Raw genomic sequence first — 22,448 nt, forward strand, 5'->3', positions numbered from 1 at the left:
GGAGTTGTGAAACACAGAGGCGTACCTATCGTGACCCCTACCTGCCTACGCTTATGGTAGGCTGTAAAATCTTCATCACTTTCTCAAAAAATATTAATTCAATTGCCTCAATTCCGCTAGGAAATGAGACTACTTCAAGTAATTATGCGCTTTTAAGTTATAAGTGAAAAGGTGTAACTGAAAATGTCAATGAGAAAGTAAAATGCTATGATAGTGTCATTCCCCTTACGACTGTTGAATGTTGGATGGAATTTTCGAAAATTTAAGGGACATTTTGAACTGAGTAATGAGCGTTGCATTCAAGATTTACAAGTCGTCAAACAAGCAAAATCGTAATAGGCAGACGACAGCCTATAAAAAGATTTCAATTCCTGGCATTATTATTATTCCTCTGCTGTTATGAACCCCTCTTACTTGTGGACAACGTTGCCGAGTGGTGCGAACAAGGACGACGAAAAAGACCTAGGGTTAAAAAGTTCTGAGAAACAGATACGTAGCGTCATCTCTCAGCATCCCAAAATCGTTGCTTGGGTTGCGCGCGCTCCCAAACCTTCCATATACAGTTCATCGATCCAATCAAATTCCCACCACCGATCGTGTATCTCTCTCCGACTTTCCGTCAAACAGATTCGCCTTCTCTCTCTGTTCCGTCCCGTACACATTTTTCTTTCATTGTGCTTGCTGGGTGTTTTCGTTTCGTTCGTTCAGCGAGTTATAGCGGAACAGGATTGCCGTGCCGTTTAACATTTTTATTAAAGGCGTTGTTATTGACTCGAATACTCAACTGAATTTTCACCAGTTCCGATTGATGGTGATTTAGTGTGTGTGAGAACTGGATTTTTACTGGTTACATAGTTTTATATGTGAATAGTTCTCGAAATCAGTCAAACTGTGGGGAGCAGGGGCTTTTTTCTTACCCCCTCAGGGGATGTACTATCCGGTAAGTCTGGAAAATTTTTTAAATTCCTAATCGCTGATGCATGTTACAACTATGTTAACAAAGCACGCTGGTTCCATCACTACGTACAATGAATCAATTATAGCGTTGTATTTGTGAACCAATCCAAAGAATGATCGAGACCCTATTTACCTGTTTCCCTGCTGTTAAATACTTGGTCTCAGGATGAAGGATATACGGAATATTGAAATATTTGGCTGGTAACACAACAGCAATGAGATCTCTGAATGTCATGGTTACTCAACTGTCTGTAATTTAACATTCGTTATCTTCTTTGATTATCTTAAATCGTCTTGATTGTTCGTATGAAAATAATTTAGAGTCAAGGCTCAATTGAATTCTTTTCCCTCTTCTCTATTTGTTTCTAACCTAAAAAAAAATTAGATTGATGTTTTTTGTATTTTATCGTTTATTATTCCTTCTAATAAACCAGTACGAGGGTTCTTCTTGCTACTCAAACTAATTTGCATTTATATTATTGAGTGAACGAAATAATTTTTTAATTTCAATATCCGAACAACTTTTATTGAACTCTTTCTCTCTGATAGGCTAGAACCAAACATTTTTGGGAGGGTAAAAGCTTCCATTTTTTACAACAGATTGATCATGGACTTACTATCTTAACGATAATTCATTATATACTAGTATATTGGGTATATTAATATTGTTTCATATTATTACGGTATTAATTAGTACAGGAAGTTAATCTTTGATCATAGTTGTCTTTGAATTAGTCTGTACTGCTCTTTCCTAGAGGGTTTTGAATTTATGATCATAGAATTCGATATTGACGCCCACTACGGTGTTTCAATAAGTTTCAAAGACCCTTTATTATTGTTAATTATTTATAAGCTCTTGTGGTTTCAGGCTAGTGAGTATCCTTATATAAAGCCAACAAAAAAATAAATCTCTCTTACGGATATCAAGATATAAGGATAGAACCCCATGTATTTCTGTTTCAAAACGATTAAAACTGTCAATAAAAGAAGTGCTAATAAGGCTCGTAAAAAGGTATTTCACATCAAAAGTGAATGAGTGTTAATAGGAATAGCAATTTTCCCAGTTTATTGTAATACTAGGTAGAGACAACAAGCTCAGCCTGTACGGCTAGCTACCAAATAAAAAAACTAAAACTGTCGGATGTTCGGTACCTACTCTTTTTTCTGGGCCAAACATTGAACTATAAAAGTCTATTAGAGTATTAGGAACAAAATAGTGGTTAGTTATTCATGATATAAATACATATACCTGATAGATCTAGCGAGGTGGATTTTAACAGATTCGGGAACTATGAAAATTCCGTGTTGTTTTTTCTGTCCTCCGCATTTCATTTCATTAATAATCAAACATACCTAATAATCCTTGTGCGATATCCTCCACGATCATCATGAAAATACATATAAAGATAAATAAACAAGCACGACCTTGACCTTATCCGAACAATTGCTAACGTCTCCATTTTCACTATTATCGAAATTTAATGCTGATTTTACGATATTCCGTTTATTGTCCATTAATTATCCAAGTGAGACGCTCGGACAAGTTCATATTGAGATATGAAAAGCGTAAATTTTCGGATAATCCGTGATCTTTCATATCATAAACTGCTCCTCTGAATTTGTGAATTCATGACACAACCTAATTTCGAGCCGCATTAACTTTGTTCTACGTTTTTCTTATAAATAGCAATATCATGAAAATATCAAAACATTTTTCAGTTCCCTGGTTTCTTCGAATTATCTTTTCAACTTTCAAGCTTTGTCGGATTAATAAAATAATATTCAGTAATTTTTTCCTAAGAGGCATTATTCGCCAAAGACACAAACACCAGCATTTCATGAAATGTACCTAGTGAATATTCAGAATACTCTTATCACGCTAGTCGCTCGAATTTGTATATTAATGAACATCGTATATGTTGTGTGGAACATGTTTATCTCTTTCAATCACGTTTAGTAACGAATGTTCCTTTTTTTCACGGATATTCATTGTGATGAGGATATCAATACGTATACTGGCTCTCCTGAATGTCGAAATCATTAAAATTTCTTGATAGTTTTTAGCAAGTTATGCAAGCTTTATCATGCCAATGCTAAGAGTTCATCGATGTAGGATTAAAACCGCAAACGGAAATGAGATTAATGTTTCTCGCGTAACGATGAAAAATTTTATACATATTAAATTCAAAGGATCGATCCAAAATGTTTCAAATATTCCGTGTATGTATAAGGGGCCTTAAAATTTTAAAAAAAAAGTAAGCTAAGGATTTTTGGATTTTGTTGTCACATGTTTCAACGAATATTATAAAGCTTAGCTTCTACTATTCATAACATATTGTGGTTTGGGCATAAATTGTCGAATTGGTGGTTCTAATTTGCCGAAAATCATCTGAAAAAGTTTATTTATATTGACATTTTCACTTATTTTATGAACCATAGATTAACTTGAAAATGACATCTATGATGTGACCCCATCCTATCCCCAATCTCCAGAATTTCATCGTTTACTGGACGACCTATCTTTTTAAGGTTTATGAAAATAACACCTCACTCTGGAAATTCATTTTCGAAGAATAAAACAATCCTTATTACGCATAGTAGCGCTCTATGTGGGTGATGGAAAAGTGATTTTTATGAAGATCGCTTGCTCCCTAGAAACATCTGCTGGAAACACTCATGTTCTCGTGTGGATAGACATATGTTAGTGTTCATATAAATAGAATGAGTTCAGTTGGGATATGAATTTTAGCATTCTATTAGCAAACAGCAAATATTGTACGTATGTATGTATCAAATAACTTCTTCAACACCCTCTATTTGAGTACAAGGACTTTTTATCTGCGATAAACGTTGGATTTTTCACACTATAGGTATTTGGTTGAGATCATCAATCTCAAGTCTTTCAATAACGAGTTCAATAATTTCTCGGAAGAATAATGAAGGTTTGGATCTGTGAATATCATCAGTCGTCCTAGCCTGATTCGATCTTGACCTCTTTTATCTCTTCTTCATCATCGGAAATAATAATAAGTCAATATTATCGGTACTTTAAAACTGAACAATCACTTAACTTGAGATTATTGAAATTGACATTATCTCCAGAAAAGCTTTAGGTATTCAACTATTGTCGAAGGTAATAATTGTTTCTCACCAATCGCATTACCTATGTATACCTACCTATCTGAAGAAATACAAAATCCAATTTTTAACTGGGATTTGTTGATTTTTTAGAACTTTACACGAATTGGACCTTGTGGCTTGAACTTTCTCGTTCATAGTTCGTACCATGGACGATGGACATGAAATTGAATAATCTTTTTCCGTGCTCTATTCATAATTGTTTTATTGAGACAAGCCGCCTTGCACTGTTTTTCAATTGACTGTAACTGTACCCATCATCCTGTCTGCTCAACGAATTAGCGATGAATTAAGCTCCTCACGCCCGTTTGTTATGTCAATTAATTCTTTGTCCGAATTCAAAAACATATTTGAAGCTCAAAAAGAAAAACGAAGCACGTTTTATGAAAGTATAAATGGCCATGGTTAAACGACAGGAAGGTGCTTTGTACTCAAGTGTTCGTGATTAGTATTTTGATTGCAAACACTTATATGTACTTTCGTCCTAGAAAAAATTCGGATTCCATTTACCGCGGACTACACCTTGCATAAATATTAACGATATTATAATACAGGAAATTGGATGGCTAAATACATTTCGTGATACTTCAAGGATTGCATTGTCGCTCTTCTGCGTGATTCATTGGTTATTCACTGTATAAGTACGTTTTTACGACAACTAAAATTTCCTTAGTCCTTAGTAAAAAATGAAAACACGAATTGAGCTAAACAGAAAAATATGTCCATATCTTTACCACATATGTATTAATGGTAAGCCAGCCATAGAATGGTTTGATTCCAATATGATTCATTTATAAATAAGTATGTAATACATATTGCTTTGTTTATAAACATATTAAATATATACACATTTATGCTTGGTATAGGCGGGTACAGTTATTATTTGTTTATAGAAAGTATTGCTATCAAATTCGATATAAAGTTTAATGATGTACAGACAGATCACAGAATCTGTGGTACAGATCATAGACATAATAATATATGGACTGGCCGTCACGTGACTTTCGGGAAGAAATGGATGTCCGGAGCATTAGAGAGAGAATCACCGAGAGAGATAGACATACTTTGGGCTAAAGATTTAATTCCACTAAGGTAAAGCATTGGTCAAACACGAATTTTTCTAGTATTTTGAAAGAAACTTATGATTATTTTGACCAAAATAATTTATAAACATGTTGAGGAATCATCGGAAATCAGTTTGAGGTAATTATGCTTTGAAATTTGTTAGCAATTGACGAATTTGATCGAAAATCCATCCGAGCGAAAATTATTTTTATTTCTGGTTTCAGGTCCTATTACTGCAAAATCGTTACTTGAATCAATGGAAATATATAATATTTATGTAAGAGAACTAATTTATGCGGAAATTTTCGGAGAAACAACCCTAAAATAAGGGAAATAACTAATATGCACTATTTGAAGATAGAAGGCAAGTAATAGTGCGTTTTTTGGTACAATCAAATTTTAAATTGGTTTGAATCTTTCTTCAATTAATTTTATGAATCAATTATTTTATATAGTTTTCAGGAAAACAATTACTGAGATTTAAGTATGTCAAAGAAACATTTCGAAATATTGAACACCCAACATTCCTTAAATTCCCAGTCAAGGTAGTTGAAAAAAATATTTGAATAATTAACTGTTTGAGTAGAGGTGCTTTTAGCAATACAGAACACATACAGAGGTATTCCTTTAAACCCAAAGGTTTATCTAAGTCCCCAAGAAGGATGATAAATAAATAAAATTATCAGTTGAACGGTATTTATTGAATATATTGTATATAACATTAGCGATGTGAAAAATATAAAATTGGACAGATTTTTATTAAATTTAACCCTCTAATACCCAAGTCCGCCTTGAGACTCGTTGCATATAAGTGGATACAAAATTATTCTGCCTCCAGTATAGGTTCATTTTGTGAGTATACAGGTGTTATGTAAATCAGTTAACTATTTGCGAAAAAAAGATGTAGATTACATAAGCTAATTTGAAACTATACGGAAATAATTTTAAAAAAGAAAAAAAAACTTGGGCATTAGAGGATTAATATTAATTTTTTATTGAATATACGACTTTAGCCTGTCAGCGTAAAAGAGAAATTCTCTCTTCTCGGTGGGCTTTCACACTCTTCGCTAAGGAGATCATTCACTCATCCTGGATTTCAGAAATATCAACAGGATTGAGCTCTGATGTATGCTGAAGTTCTTCCCTCTAGTTCGTGATTTTATTGTCTAGGTCCTGTCGGAGCTAGCTGAACTAGCTGACGGGTTAAAATTTATTCTCCTCAAAGCTAAAGTCCATTTTTTCCTTAATATTTCATCCTTCGTAAAGCTAAAATTATACCATTTTACTACAACTACAATCACAATCACTCCAAGACTACTTACGAATGAAATTTCAAATCTTCGCCTTTCTTATATCGAGCCTTGCAATTGAATGCAGCACAAGTCCAAGGCATGATTACTTACTACTTCCTGAAAATATAAAAAGTGAAACAGTGAAAAAAAGAACAGTAATGATAAAACTATGAAAATTCTACACCACTTCACCGAAATCACTTCAACTACTGCCGAAAGCTGATGAACAATAATCTTCACTTTATTAACACTCAAACAATCGCAAGTCACTTCACAGAAATCACTACAAACAACCACTATCGAGAGCTAGAAACGCAAAAAAGTAAATATTTATTTCACGATATTCACGCACGTAAACAAAGATTAACCTCAATCTTTTGACAAGGCCCAAAAGCTTTGCATCTCATTCTCCGGACAATGTTCTCTCTCGCAGGGCCAGTCCACGCTTTATTAAGTCTATGGTACAGATGTAACACTGACAAAATGTCATAGCGTATTGTGTAAACCAATAAAGAAGAAGAAAAATGTTCTAATAGCAGTGGGAATATAAAATCTGTCATACTACAAGAAGAATACTATAGATTTTCTATGATTAAAGGGTTAGGACCGAGCATAGATATAATATATAGACTCTATGTCTGTGGGACCGAGGCGAGGTTGAAAGCATAGAAATACCAAACGAATTGAAAGGATTTTCGAAAAATTAACATTTAAATTTGATATTTTATGAGTATCTTGTTCATGCTTTGGTTTGGAAAACAAGAAAATATAATGATAATGCTGGTAAGCACGTGAGAGAGAATTTTAACGTTAAACTTGTAGGCTCATAATAAACCAGTGGCGGAACATTTATTTGGGCACCGTATTTGCTTGTTGAAATAAAAAAGGGAATTCTTGATTTCAGCACATGGTCCAGGCCGGAATGACCCCCCCTTTTGGAGCGGCTGGACCAGCGGCCTTCTCGACCCAAAACGGCGACGTGAAAACCGAACCTGACAAAACCACAGTGGCCCTCTTGCCACAACCGACAGGGGCGGCGGCAGGCGGTACGGGGCCCCCTTTCACGCCGCCACCCCCACAATCCAACATCACGACAGAACCGCCACAAGTAAATTTAGGACAAAGCCCGGTAGTGACACAAAATCAGCAACAAAATTTCAAATGCAGCGATAGCCAACAAACGACGACAGAAAGCGAAAATCAGACAACCACGGCGATTTCCTCGTCGGAGGGAACGGACAGCACGACCAACGGGGCGGCGGCTGGACAGGATCCTTCCAAAAACCAACCGAAGAGGCTGCACGTTTCCAATATTCCTTTTCGTTTCAGAGACCCTGATCTTAGGGCGATGTTTGGGGTAAGTACAAAGAGGCTATCATAGTTTCCTCGTCGAGTAGACTATGAGATTTTGACAGCTGACGTTTCAAACTGTCAGCTGTCACAAATCCGTAGCCTACTCGAAGATGATCTCGATGAATTATTAGGGAGGCGATGTTGAAATGAGATAAAACTAGATAATTCATTATTTCCAAACATAAACTAACTTATCTTTTTTTTTTTCAGCAATTCGGTCCCATTTTAGATGTAGAAATTATATTCAATGAAAGAGGATCCAAGGTATGTTGAACCACAATTCTGTAGTAATGAAATTATTCGCAATTTCATATTGGAGCCAGCTATGTTGCTATTAAAACTTTTACAAATCACCACAAACCTCTAATTGTTATCTTTTGCGTTTTAGATGTTTTTTTTTAATAACATCAAATCCTCGAGTAGTTCTTCATTCTAAAAAAAGTTTTTATTTAATTTTTTCCCACTGTCACCCGCTTTTTGATTGGGTTATTTCAAATAATTTTTTCCTTTTTTTTATTTCTCGGTCGGCTTCATGCAATAACAAGCCATGTATTGTCTTGAATTTTTCAACTAATAATTTTTCCTTCCATCCAGTGCAACTTTTCAGAGTAATATTTTCATCTCAGAAGATTCTTTCAAATTAATGATCATTATTAGTCATTCCGAACCCTCTATTATTGTTTAATCATAATAAATTCATTAATTCAAATATAAAAATGTTTTTCTTCGGATAAAATTCCTAGTTTCGCTTTTGAAATGTTTCCAAACAAATTTTCCTAATTTCAATTGAATCATATGTTCAAAATTATCTAATTGTTTAAGTTGTGCTGGATTCCTTCATAAACTTGTTTTCCGTTTGTATATTTGTCCATTCATTTAGTTTTGTTTATTGGTTAGATGGTAGCTAACATGCAATTTTTATTGATGTTTCATTAAAGTTGTGTACACTCTTTTAGCCTTGAGGATTGTGCATTTTCACAAGAGCTTTGATCAGAAGTAATTCATCTTGAATTTGTTTTATTTACCTTCTCTTCATAATCAAGCAATTATATGTAATATCATTTTGTCAACATAAATGATTCTATTCAATTTTAAATACTTTAGTGAGGCACAAAATAACAATAATTCTTCATATTGGGATACAGGGAACTAACTACACCTAGTACTTTTTAGGCTACCGGGAATAATACCTAAAATGACCTGTAGGGATCTTATTTTCAATAATATCGAAGTCGCTGAGTACAAATTCGATATTCATCTTCTTATTCTTCAAGGCATACTTGTTAACGAAACAGATTCGAAAAATAGGGAGTTGAATGTGTAAGCATACAAAAAAATGTTAAAACCCAGATATTAGGCGTGGCCATATACTTTTTCGAAAAAAAAAAGAAACTAAAAAAATGAATAAAAAAATGTGTATCTACATGGTCAATGAAGTAACGAAAGAAACAAATTTTATAATATCTGTTGATTGATTGTGAACAAACTTTTGGTTATTTATTCATTTGTACTATATTTTTTTCATACATTGACAGTAATTGATGTGCCTGTGATGAAAAAATTGTTGCCTCTGATCTTTTGAAGGGAAGGCTGTTTTGATCTGAGTAGATGTTGAGAAACGTTGAAAAGTGTTTGCAATAATTGTTAATAAGATGCTCGATATTTTAACACGATTTTATATGAAACTGTTCCCATAGATCTGTAATGTTATTTTGCATGAGAGCTGGAAAAAATTTATGCACCGTGGAATTATTACATCATTTGATAATGCACATCCTCTTGGCTTCACTAGTGGCTTACAACTTTAAGTGATAATAACATTGACACCTTAGATTGATAGCAGCAAAGCTAAATAGGCTCTCTTCACTGATATTTTGATACTGTTATAAATGCATTTATTTCACTTCAACAATTGATTTCGATCGAGAATTCAACTTTTTTTTTTCACTTCGATTTAGTTTTTGTTTGGTTTTTTATTCCGTTATATGAAGTATTTAGTGCAAAACTTGATTGGATGAATAATCCGGTTTCTTTCTTCTTGGAATCACCATGAATTAAGTTTTAAACTCGGAATTGATATTTTCTATTAGAAAAGCACTTCACATGAGGCAGAATATTAGAGACCTCATTTGCCTATGTAGACCAATTGTCAAAATTAATTGTGGTGGGCAAGCAAATGGCTTGAACGAGTTCTCAAGCAAAAAAAAAACCTTCTACATAATTGTCATTTAAATCACATCATATTTAGAATTTATACTGAACATAATTGAGGTTAATCTATATTTATACGGAATAGTAAACAAATTACGTGAAGTAAAAGTAACAACAAGTAGGCCAGGAGATTCACCTTTACGGATCGATAATGAAATGAATTCTTAGAACCAATACCTACCCCTTTCTGTGATCAATACGATAACCTCACTTTTGTCAAACTGACGTTAACCTGTATTTGCAAGAAACGTCATGCGGTACTATATTTACATATTGAAAAAAATCGAAACAAATCTCTTGTCGAAGTGAAATATCTGATGAAACGATTCTTGTTTTTTTGCATGTTGATATATACCTATATATAAAAGAATATATATGTATATAAATACATACATTCTCATGTACAAGTGCAATTTTGATGACTTACTAAAACATTTGACATATGATGGCGTAGTGATATTTACATATTTTTCTGTAGCAACCATAATCAATATGAACTTGCTTCATAGTATTTACCAACCTGAATTCAGAACACGATACAAGCAGATTCATATCTGATTCGATAATCGTAAATGTTAGGTACTATATTCTAGAAAGAAAAATGTTTTTATGTTTTAATAAATACAGAGGTACCTATAATTATACAACGCACCAATGTGACTCATCATTCCTCAGTCATCTAAGTGTTTTGGTATCATTCATTATGGTTACGTCGACTGCTTGTATCGTGAAAATGTGACAATTTTCAGTTAGAGCCTCGAAATATCATTTTAGTTGATTTTAGTCTTGAAATTCTCTATACTGTTACTTGTTATTGAACTTCTTGCTCTGTGTTGGATTTTTGGTGAAAGAGCTTTTGGACTTCTTCCATGATATCCCATTTCGAAAACGTTTGCCGATTCTATCGATTTAGAATATGCGAGAAGCACTTGAAGATTATGCGATGTAGTACGAATTCATAGTTAGTCGACTAATATAATGTTTGTAACATTATTTATAAACTCATTTATTAAAACTAATTGTTCGATTAGATAAAGTATAAATTTGAAAACATTTTCGGTAGTTCATCATCATCATATTCGTGTAGTCTTCAACTGGTTATTCGAAATTTCCATTTACTTTATGCAGTTAACATTAAAGTGGTTGGAAATATGAAACAATTTGTTGGCTTTTTGGCAGACATCTAGTGTAAATATAATACGGCAGTATAAAAGTCTGCGACTAGAACTGGTGATGCCTTGGATCTTCCTATTGGAAATATCGGTTGTTTACCTATTTATATTGAATAGTATCGATCTTTCACAGTTTTTTCAGCTACGTTAGGTGAAACTCGACCGAAAACAATTTTTTTATTGAATACTTTATTTTGCTTTTGTAGAGTTTGATCAATTTCATGAGGGATATAAGTGAAATTCGAAGATAATTAGTAATATTGCTACTCCATTTGGGTTACTACCTTTCTAATCTAAAATTGTTTCTTTTATAACAATAGATTAAAAGTATTTTTCATCTATTCAACAAGTATTCAGTTCATTCTACTTCCTCGCTTTATGCTATTATATATTTGTATCAGGGGCACAAATTAAAAGATGGCTCTCCCATTATGTGTTACTGTAGACAAGTAGAGAAAATTATTCTCCAGGATGATGTTCTTCGGCCAAATACTTTTAGAAAACTCTTGATTAGGAATTCCATTATAGAGATCAATGTAGTGTGTCGGTAATGATTGATTGATTGATAAAAGGAAGATCCAATATGAAGGTATCATCAGCTCTTGTTTAACGTTGCCCTTGTCATCGGCTTAACAATGTAAAGTAGTATTCTAACAACAACAACAACAACAACATGAACACATTACTTTATACAACATGTACAAGGCCAAAATAGAGAGAGAGAGCGAGTGTTGAATGAAGCTTCTAGAGAGAAGCATGTCTAATGTCTAACGTCATCATGTCATTGCACGAGTTTGAAGAGCTGTTTATAATGCATGTTTTGTCTGTCTCTGCATGCAGGGGTTCGGTTTTGTAACATTCGCAAATAGTGCTGATGCGGAGCGCGCACGAGACCGACTTCACGGCACCGTGGTTGAGGGAAGAAAAATAGAGGTGTGCATGAACTTATTAGCTCTCTACGTGTAGCACTGGCCTGTCCCGTGTCCCTCCCCGGTAAAACAAGGTCAAAACCCCCGTGTGGCTGGCTTGCTGGCTTTAGTGACTAACCGGTAGCACCTCCCCGCTTCACACGTGTTGTTTTGACGTTCTTTTGCCGCACACACATTATATTACTACATATACATTTTTTTTTATCAATTTCTATCTTTCATACTTGATCAAGTTTCGACCGTCTATAATGCTTGCTGAGATACTTTGGCGTTACCATCTTTTCACAACAATGCGACCAACCTACTTCTTACATTCAATTTGGTTCTTTTTCATCGTCTAAACAACACTTTATTCAAAAATTTAAACATATCATCGAAGTTAAACTTGACAATATATGTAAATAAGTTTCTGAGGTAAATATACTGGCTGATTCAGCTCAGATAACCTCAAAACAGTATACCTGCGTCATTTTGACAGGACCGCCATTTTCTTGAGGGGCACGTAAATGTTGGTTTAGTTCATGTTTTTATGATTTCGGTTGGTTTTTATTAATCATCATCCATTCATTCCTGAGCTGCGATTTTAAAGTAGAGTATAATAGAAAACTGACTCTCATTGACCTGTTTTGTAAAAATAAATGTTACAGACGGTGATCTATTGCAGATGCTAAACGTTAAAGTACAGAATGTTCAGTAACCTGTTATGTTCTTGAATATTGGCGCTTCAAAATGAATCTTCTAAAACCGCTAAATAGGTAATTGAATTTCCAAAAACTTAGACGCGCAGTGGCGTGTGAAAACTACTACACTTTGATTATTTCATTCACACTTTAATCAACCTATAGAATTTCATCATTATAGTCACAAGATATGACATAATGTTAGTGATTTTGTTAAGCCCACTTTCAAGCATAGAAAAATATTGTTCTAATGTCACACTGACATTGACAATTCCCAATGATCAGTTATTATAACAAATTACATGAATTTTCTTTTCTATTGTCGATTGATCAAATATTTGATAAAAGGATTTCGCAGTAAAGCAAAAAAAAGAATACAATTAGGAAAAAAATTTCATTAGGACAAAATAACATGAATTATTAACAACACAATATAAGATATAGACCCCCAATAACCCTAAGTATCTCAATCGAGCATTATAACGGCATTCGAAGTAAAAAAGAAAAAAGTCAAATAAGTCAATAAAAAAAACAACATGAACAACAACAATCAGTACAAAAACGGTTCTCCAATATTTGTACGTTCTTTAGAATCGGGCGATGGCCAATTAATGGCCAAGTTTAATAAGCCAAGCACGGATATGATAGAACCACACGCGCTAGCTAGACACAAGTCAGATTGTTCCGTCACTCCGTTTCCCCTCCCGACTCCCCCTACACGGGCCGCCGAGGAGGTAAGTGGGTAAGGCCAGAGGCGTCACGTGAGGGTCCTCGCCGGGGGACCCCCACGTGACGTCTGCCGCAAACCGCACGTATTCCTAATTTTAAGTTAACATAAGATATCATGTTTTAAGTTGGAAGGAACTATAACCATATAATATCTTAAACCGCGATTATTCTAAAGTTGACTGCTGCATCGCCTGAAGATCATCCAAAAAGGTCGAAACTTGGGTACGCGATTGCCCATCACAAGGACGTTTTCTTATTTAGTTCTTCGAATTGTTGAAAGGCGGGTTATCCATAGCCAAATATGATGTGGTCTCAGAGTTTTTAATCGTATCAAATACATTTGCATATGAAGGGCCGATTTGCCACCAAATGAATTTCCATGAAATGAATGTAATGAATACCGAGGCCAAAAACTGTACTGTATGCTCGAATCGTTACTATCCACCCTTGTCTGTGATCGTTGCTAACCTCACTTTCAAACTGACGTTAACCTGTATCTGTAAGAAACGTCAGGCGGGAGTTTTTCTGTGATCCTGAATATGTTTTTAAATTTGCGTTCATTGAAGGTCAAAAATCTTGATATTGATTTTGTTTTTTCGGTCATTTGCGAACGAGGTCCTGAATTTATTGGTGGACTATGTATCTCAGAATGAAATCTATTTTCGAAGTTATATTGTTATAATTCCTTCAAAATGGTTATTACGGTATTTCACTGTTGAAATTTGAACATAATCATGCTAGGATTCTCTTGATATTGTACCTACACTATTTTCTAAGTAAAAAATATGTAATTGATATGCTTTTATGCAAAGGAGAAATTTTCGTCCATTTTCATACCTTAATCTTGGAAACTTTCTAAAACGAGATTGAAGCCGTTTATAAAATATTCCATTCCATTCAGTTTTTCTGGAACGATATGTAATTATTACTGATAAAGAGTTCACGGATATTGCCCTTACTTTTATGTGATAAAAAATTATGTCAATCAAACAGTATACTTTTCATTAAAAAAATTATTCATTAATCAATTCGGCGATAAGTTTGAAATTTTAAAGGCCAACGAAATTTTATTTTTTCATTCAAATGTTTCGATGAAAATTAATTCACAATAATTCGACAAAAAAATAGTATTTCTGATGAACATTCTGAGAATTACTCATTTTTAACTTACAGGATGCGAATTTCTCCTGAAAGCATAAATGAAAATTTTTAAATTTCTTATTTTATCTCTAATTATTTGTAATTATAATGGTTATTTCATTTTTTTTTTGTATCTCAATTGAAAATAAAATGTTTAATTGGAAAACATCTACAAAATTCTGAACATAGTAACAAACATTGTATCTGTTCATTTGATTCAATCACTTATTCTAATTGTTTTTGTGATATACCGTAGTACCCAAAGAAATAAGAGTTACTTAAAATTCACTAGAATGACAGATTTTCCACATTAGTGGAAAATTCCATATAAAATAATCTTGATTTTTTCCTTTTTCATGCGTGAAAAATGTTTGTTGTAAAAAAAAATTGGAATTCAAATTCTTTAGATTGTTTAAATTTAAATATAGTATTTTAAAAAGACTGGAAGAAGTAAGACGAATTTTCAAATTTTATTTTGTATATTGTTATTTCACTTGAGAAATGTCTCACACTTGTACTTTCATTCTAGTGAAATTTATGAGATGAGTATTATGTTCACAGTTGTTTTCGCGTAATTCAAATATCTACCTTTACCATTCAACAACGTTTAAACAGTTATTCAAATATATCCAAGTATTCCTTGTACATTTAGACCATGAACCTGATGAAGATCGATAGTTTGGAATGTTCGACTAACTCTTTTTATACATAATAAATAACAAACAAAAATTTTCCTCTTCGGTTCAATATTTTCTGTCGTCGAGCTGGAGAAAAAACTGTCTACATAATATTCATCTTGACCCTATTGAAATATCGTCTATATTTTTTTTTATAAAGATGTTTAATCATCTTTGTTGTGTTCAATGTAGTCATCTGTTTTTGATCTCAATTGTAATTATATCAAAAATATGATAGATCAATTTGAACGGTTGAATCGGTTTAAACAGATGGTTACATTGAAATGAATCCAACTCATACTAATAAACATTTTTTCACCATAAAATAGGTAAATAATGCCACTGCGAGAGTACAAACCAAAAAACCACCAACACTTCCATCAGGTGAGTTTTTTTTTTAATTTAAAGAGATTTAACGATTCGTACGTGTCTAAAATAGTCTTCGATTATTTGTTCAAGTTCGATTTATTCAACGTTCAACCTCGTATCTACGAATAAAGAGCACTTGACGGCGTATGTTTATGTAAACTCGCGATCCTAAAATAAAAATTCCAATCGAATAATTCGCTAATTTTAAATACCCTCTACGAAAGTGGACTCTCATTTGAAAAGGGCGACATAAAATTTTCAGTTTCACGTGAGATGAAATGTGCGGGTAGTATCTAGGTATGTACCACAGCCGTCTGTCTATTACACACTCTATACTATAAACTTAAGGACGATTGTGCTAGATACGCGGTTAGAAACTAGATCTAGATAAGATACTCCCGTTTCCATATTCTTTCTTTTCTTCGTTTCTCAAAAACGAATAGAATCTGAAAGCGCGGGTAAAAAATGGGTGCGCGGAAGAAAAATGAAAGCGCGAGTAAAATATGGAAGCGCGAGTACACCCACGCATTCATTTTCTACTCGCGCATCAAATTTACACCTGTGCTTACGTGAGCGCGAGTAGAATATAGGTGCGCGGGTGTACTCGCGCTTCCATGTAGAATCTGCAATCGCGAGTACACCCGCGCACCTATATTCTACTCGCGCTCACGTAAGCACAGGTGAAAATTTGATGCGCGAGTAGAAAAAGGATGCGCGGGTGTACCCGCGCTCATGAATAGAAATTGGAAGCGCGAGTACACCCGCGTATATTCTACTCGTGCATCCATATTTCGTATTTGAACAACTTGTTGTCAATCGATTTAAAAATTTAACTATGGTCCTTTTGACCTGTAAAACAAAGAACGAAATAGAAGGTCGCGTGAAAGAAATCTAGGAATTTGAAGGTTCGCGACAAATGCGAGACTTGACAAGCAATTTAAAAATCGTTGTGAATGAACGATAAAGAAATTTGGTTTCTTCTTGGCTGAAATAGAGAGAAGTTGAGTTTATTTTGCATAATGTGAAATTGCGACATAAAGAAGTATTTTTTTGTTATCACTTGAAATTAATAATGGATCGACTACTACAACCAAAAGAAGGGAATATCATATAACTATTGTCGCAGCCATTTCAATCGTTCAAACCACAGGTGTCGATAATTGATTAAAAAGGGTCAGATTGAAAAATCTCCCCGACGACACACCCTCGAAATCAATCTAGACAGACAACCCTGAAAGAATTTTCTGTTCCAGTCCCGGTGATGCAGTGGGCGGATGCTGCAACGATTCGCGCAGGTGTGGCGGCGATCCAGCGGGGCAGAGCGAGGGCGGCGTACCCTGCGGCGGCGGCCGCTGCTGCTGCAGCCGCTTTCGGCAGACATCCAGCTCCCCTGGCAGGCACCCTACACGGATACGCGCCTGTCCTGAACACTTTACCCGTTGACGGGAACGTTTATTACGATCCCTTTTTAGCCGCACACGCTGCCGATCCCAACTATAGGCTTCAGGTGAGATTACACTTCGGTGTACCGAGTCGTTACTCTTTTTTCATTCGAAGGAACACCTTCTTTGAAGATCTAGAGTATCTTTCCAGCAGCTACAAAATCCACACAACTACAAAATAGGCTCAATTTGTTATTATGGTTGTATTACACAAGCAATACACTCGTGGAATAAGGGTTTCGAATTTTTAGGTCATTTTCAACAGGCTCTAACTTGAACAAAAAGATTTATTTATTTTTCAACCTTTCTATGGACCAGATAACTTATCCATAGAGCTGCAATTTCTTTCTTCCGAGATCTTGATGCAGCCTTTTCTCGCTGAGCTATCGAACTAATCATTTTGTCCATACTTGCACAGAAGCTGAAGATAGTTTTCAGGAACTTGAATTGATTTGCTGAAAAGTCTTTGAAATACTTTCAAAATTTATAACTATTTACCCACATGCGTTTAGAAACCCTATCAAATACATAATTGTTGTTTACCGGAAACCGTAGAAACTACAATCGATAGTTTGCATAATTCGTTGGATGTTTTCATTTAGTTGAATCATCTATGTGTATGAGTATGTGTGTGTGATTGTTAATCGAATATACATACACTACCCTCGATTATATGTGAAATGATCCATACAGCCCCGTTTTAAATGCATTAGATTGCTTTAAATGTGCATGGCTGCAGCATGGCTCTGTTTTAGGCTGCCGCTGCTGCTGCACCCCTATTAAAAACACCTCTGTCGACTGCTCAACAGGCTAGTTACGCCGCTGCCGCCACCTATACGGCCGTTGCCGCACGATACGCGGGTGCGGCACAACCTGTCGCTGGTTATGCCGCCGTTGCCGGTTATGGCCGAGATTACGCCGATCCATATTTGGGGCATGGAATAGGACCTATGGCAGGATATGGGGTAAGAGTTTCGTTACAGGTTTCGGTTTTGGCGTGAAAAGGTTTCAACAAGAGTAGCATTTCTTCTAAAGTTGTTTGCATCTCTCCCAACGTCTCATCTTCATTTCATGAAATTTAACTGTACCAAAGAGTTTCCAAATTGAAAACAACTTTGGCTGGCAGTTGCTACAGCTTCGTAACCTTTTTATTGTCAAAGCACATCTGCATTTTTGCTATATTTTGATAATTATTGAAAGTCATTAAGTAGGCTATGGAATTTTGAGGGCTATGCTCCATGTTTTAACGTAGTGCTTAGCTTGTGCCAGCACATTTTGTCATAAAATAGGTGACCAATTCTGGAAAACATGCGATAACATTATTTCATAGACTACTTGATGATTTGATGAAATCGTAAAAACTTGGGATATTAATTTCTGACAAAAATATATTAATTGTTATAGGCAGCAGTATACCGTAGCAGCTACAACCGTTTCGCCCCATATTAACATATCCGCAGCTCCTCAAATCTCAGTAATACTCAAAATTTGTCTTGTGTACGCATTAGGCAAATTGCCTATGCACAAAACAATTAATTCAAAGAAAATGAAATATTCGAAGAGCTGTCAACTCACTAATGTTATTTGTGATAGTCTGAATGAACCAGCTCTCTAATAGCAATCTAAGACTTTTTATGTAAAGTTTCCATTCACTTATACTTGATTTTTTTTTCGACAAAGAAAAACTAATGTCTACATTTATATCTTGTGATATTATGTATTTGTAATTTTTTTTTCGACATCGAACGAATTTTTTATCAGAAAATTTTATTTCTACGAGAGGTAACAACGTAGCAATATGGATACCCTCTTCAGACCATTTTATCGATGAAACCAAACAATTCTGTATAAAATGTTTAACGATATTTATAACACTAATAACTAAAATGTTATTCGATTCTTGAACATTACAAATCAATGGCAAAATTTCACTTGTTGTCCATAATTTTTGAATAGCTGTTTTTTTTATTCAAACGTATATTAAAATATACATACAGAATGATTTTAAAAGAAGAATTGGTTTATGTTGAGAGTATATTTGAAATTCCAAAACTAAACAATATGAAATAATTGTTTTTCGCTCATCAATTCTTATCGTATCCTCGTTACTCAGTTTTTGAAATAATTATTCATAATATTAAAAAAATATCTCAAGTAACCTTGAGAATTTGTGAGATTTAATAATGCATAATCGTAAAAAGTGAATATTTGGAACTTGCACAGAATTGAATAACTTACACAATAATTATAATCTAGTTATATTTATTTTGAAACTCGACTCGATCAACTCAATGCGCATAATCTGATTGTGAATTATGATATTTAAGGTAGATGTTTAATTTTTATATTGTTTTTACAAAGGCTAAACCATGACATTATTCTTTATTCATTAATGATTGATACCAAATGAACAAAAATCCAAGTGATAGTAGCATTGTAAAGTACGTAAGCAGACATTAATTTTCGTTGGACTATTTCTCCCCAGTAACTTTCATTTTGGCATATAATATGAACTCGACTCAAAATATCGAGATCATCTCAAGGCAAAGTTTATATGGAAATTTATCTTTCAGCATAAGCTGAAATTATAGTTTAATTGTTTGTACTAGTTAAAAAGGCAGCAGAATTCCTTAGCTTTATATGAACAGGAAATTAGGTAGTCCATTTCAGATCAACACCTACTGTGTGATCGAATAATATTTTCACCAAAGGTTGTGCTTGTTATATTTTAGTAAGACTGTATCAAATATCTAGTAGTTTTGTAGGTGAATAGTAATTTTTGAATTATTACGTAATGTTCTGAAAGAAACTGAAAATTGACCTCGAAACGTCTGTTTTGAAAATACATATCCAAAAAAACTGTCGTTCTGAGTATGTAGTTTTGTTGCACAAACCACATAGTAGTATAATAATCGATTTAATTAATTTTTGCTGTTGTGACATAATGAAGAAAATCATTGATGTGATGAGCCTTCTGAACAATTAATATACTCAGGTGAAGCAACAACTTTATTTTAAAAAACATGCCAAATAGGTGTAAAGATTGATATTTCAGATTTTGAGTAGTCATGTAAAATGACCATCGAGAATGATTTTGTATGTATAAAATGTTTTTGTGAGGAAATGTGTGTAAGTGTAATGGAAACCATTTGTTTTTTTTTTAATTTAGTTTGCAATGTATATTTTGATACTCTCTTCGTTTTCGGAGGACATTTTATGGTCTGTAGAACATATCGCTGATATAATTTTTTTTTTATTTTCAATGTACAGCAACAGTGATGACCTCGCTCAAGTATATGATTTCTGTCTTTTATAATTTTCGATTCAATTTTTTTTTTCGATTACCGCCCATTATACTTTCATTTCATTGAATTACTCTAAAACTATTTTGATTATGTTGAAGAGGAGCGTATACTTTGGCTTCTATAATTTAATACTAGTCTGTATCTTGTATATATGATTCATATTCTGCATAAATCCTTTTACAACAATCATTTTCATTGAAGAACAACTTTTTAAGTAATAATTATAACATGCACAAATAAATGCTGTACATTTTAAACTTTTTTTTCCTGGGAATTCCTTTGTCATCCCACTAAATTCTCCCATTAAAAAAAATGAACTATGTACTTCTGGATTTTACTTTCCTATCAGACATTCCGGTTCAATTGATACAGTGACTTTATCATAAGTGATAAAGTCACTGTATAATTGACGCCTTAGAACGCCATCTATCCTCCAAATTCAGTAGATGGCACAAGGTCACACACTCCAGTTTTGAATAAATAAAAAACCCAGTAAATTGTAAATTATTGCTCATTCTTTATTTTTTATTTCAAAACGACAAAAATTTAGCAATTCGCGGTTGTTTCTTCAGTTCCTCGAAGAACATTTTCCTCAGCTCCTCGACTTTATTTTCATCCATTTCTGGAACTTCCTCGAAGGTCAATGTTTCAGAAACTTTTTTGCTACCGCCACCGGAAAGAGCGCTGTTCACCACGGATTCTATTACAGGACTCAAAACCTTGGATATCAACACGTTGTGTTTATTGATGAATACACTGACGGTATCGTCCAATATCTGACTGCACAATATACTGAAAGCTTCGTTATTGATCATACCGTGAATATCGAACTGCAACAAAAATTGAAAGATAATTCCCCATCCTGAAAATCCTAAAAAAATTGAGAAGAAAATGTATGTTTTTCTTTCATATACTTACGACGGCATCATCCAATGTTAGGAGAAGAGTTGTGTTCTTAATTTGAAGTTTCATTTTAAGCAATTTGAAGTCGTAATGAGACGTCAAATTTAATCGCAAATTCTTCAAACGAATGCTGCAAATAAAAAAGCATTAAGGAGATGAAAAATTTGCATGTCCGTCTGATGTGTATCTTCATTTGATGCCTAGTGCAAGTCTGGATTTATACTTACTTTGCCGGCCCCTCTCCATACATAGGAAGAATTGAACCAAATAATAAATCGGAAAAGTAGTTGGTATTAAGATTGATACTTGGGAAGTCCAAAACAACATTCAAGGTACTTTTCAAGATGTTTGCTTTGACTACTGAAGCGTTGAAATTTCTGGCACCAATTTCAACTAGATCACCTATCACGAAGCTGCCACTAAAACAAAGGAAAAATATTATTACTATACGCACTTATTCTACAAAGAATTTTTTCGGACATTATATTGAAAAATAAAATAAGCTGAAATTACAGCTTTTGATATGTTTGAAATATAACGTTCTTAGTATCCTTACTTGGCTATATTATCATATGATAAAGATATATTTAGCTTAGGTAGGTTGACCGGTTCAGGAATAGCACTTTTTAAAGAATCCAAGAGACTCTTGATTATCCCATTTATCATGTCAGCGATTCCGCTCCCGAGATTGGGAAATCCTGTGAATAATACGAAATTAAATAAGTCACCATTCATTAATCGGAATTTCATAAAAAATGACAGTATGCTGTTGAACTTACCTTGTAAATTGGATGCATGGTGTTCAGCAGACACGTCTGCTGAAACGCCGATAATTAAAACGAAAAGAAAGAACAATTTCATCTTTCGACGCACGTAACAATCAAGATTGAGAAAAGTTTTAGCCACTGAAGTAATTCTAATGATCAGATTTGAAAGGAATCTTCCTTATTTATTGTTTTCAATTATCGAAATCGCGATTGCTGCCGATAAAAATCTAGAGAATTCATGTAGGTAGCTATATCTGTCCATTGTTCATTGAGATTTTCTAGATAAAATCATCGAGATGATTTCGTTATTATTGAAATA

At 34.0% G+C, this 22,448-nt stretch overlaps 2 protein-coding genes across 3 annotated transcripts; one reads left to right on the forward strand and one right to left on the reverse strand.

Annotated features, from left to right (window-relative positions):
• The first annotated feature begins 499 nt into the window (after positions 1-499).
• LOC123312413 (RNA binding protein fox-1 homolog 2) lies at positions 500-20,716 on the forward strand. Of its 2 annotated transcripts, XM_044896820.1 has the most exons (8): positions 500-940; positions 7,357-7,809; positions 8,016-8,069; positions 12,029-12,121; positions 15,673-15,727; positions 16,966-17,219; positions 17,910-18,119; positions 18,559-20,716. In XM_044896820.1, the coding sequence occupies exons 1-8, from the start codon at positions 929-931 to the stop codon at positions 18,601-18,603; spliced, it is 1,176 nt and encodes a 391-aa protein (XP_044752755.1). In that variant the 5' UTR covers positions 500-928; the 3' UTR covers positions 18,604-20,716. The 2 variants fall into 2 exon arrangements, with proteins under 2 accessions (XP_044752755.1, XP_044752756.1); XM_044896821.1 differs by lacking the exon at positions 12,029-12,121.
• A 236-nt stretch (positions 20,717-20,952) lies between these two features.
• LOC123312414 lies at positions 20,953-22,303 on the reverse strand. Its single transcript, XM_044896822.1, has 5 exons — positions 22,142-22,303; positions 21,919-22,060; positions 21,590-21,781; positions 21,378-21,492; positions 20,953-21,289 (listed from the first exon to the last, which is right to left on the reverse strand). The coding sequence occupies exons 1-5, from the start codon at positions 22,221-22,223 to the stop codon at positions 20,990-20,992; spliced, it is 831 nt and encodes a 276-aa protein (XP_044752757.1). The 5' UTR covers positions 22,224-22,303; the 3' UTR covers positions 20,953-20,989.
• Positions 22,304-22,448: the final 145 nt, after the last annotated feature.

Source organism: Coccinella septempunctata, chromosome 4, assembly GCF_907165205.1.
Source record: "Coccinella septempunctata chromosome 4, icCocSept1.1, whole genome shotgun sequence".
NCBI classification, from domain to species: Eukaryota; Metazoa; Arthropoda; class Insecta; order Coleoptera; family Coccinellidae; genus Coccinella; species Coccinella septempunctata.

Bases quoted from the DNA above. Each gene is read 5' to 3' on its own strand.
- LOC123312413 (XM_044896820.1), top strand. The intron at 12,122-15,672 runs GTGTGCATGAAC...ACCATAAAATAG, and splicing joins TTGAGGGAAGAAAAATAGAG to GTAAATAATGCCACTGCGAG. The intron at 17,220-17,909 runs GTGAGATTACAC...GCTCTGTTTTAG, and splicing joins ATCCCAACTATAGGCTTCAG to GCTGCCGCTGCTGCTGCACC.
- LOC123312414 (XM_044896822.1), bottom strand. From the start codon at position 22,223: ATGAAATTGTTCTTTCTTTTCGTTTTAATTATCGGCGTTTCAGCAGAC. The intron at 21,782-21,918 runs GTAAGGATACTA...CCTTTGTTTTAG, and splicing joins TCATATGATAATATAGCCAA to TGGCAGCTTCGTGATAGGTG. The intron at 21,493-21,589 runs GTAAGTATAAAT...TTTTATTTGCAG, and splicing joins TATGGAGAGGGGCCGGCAAA to CATTCGTTTGAAGAATTTGC.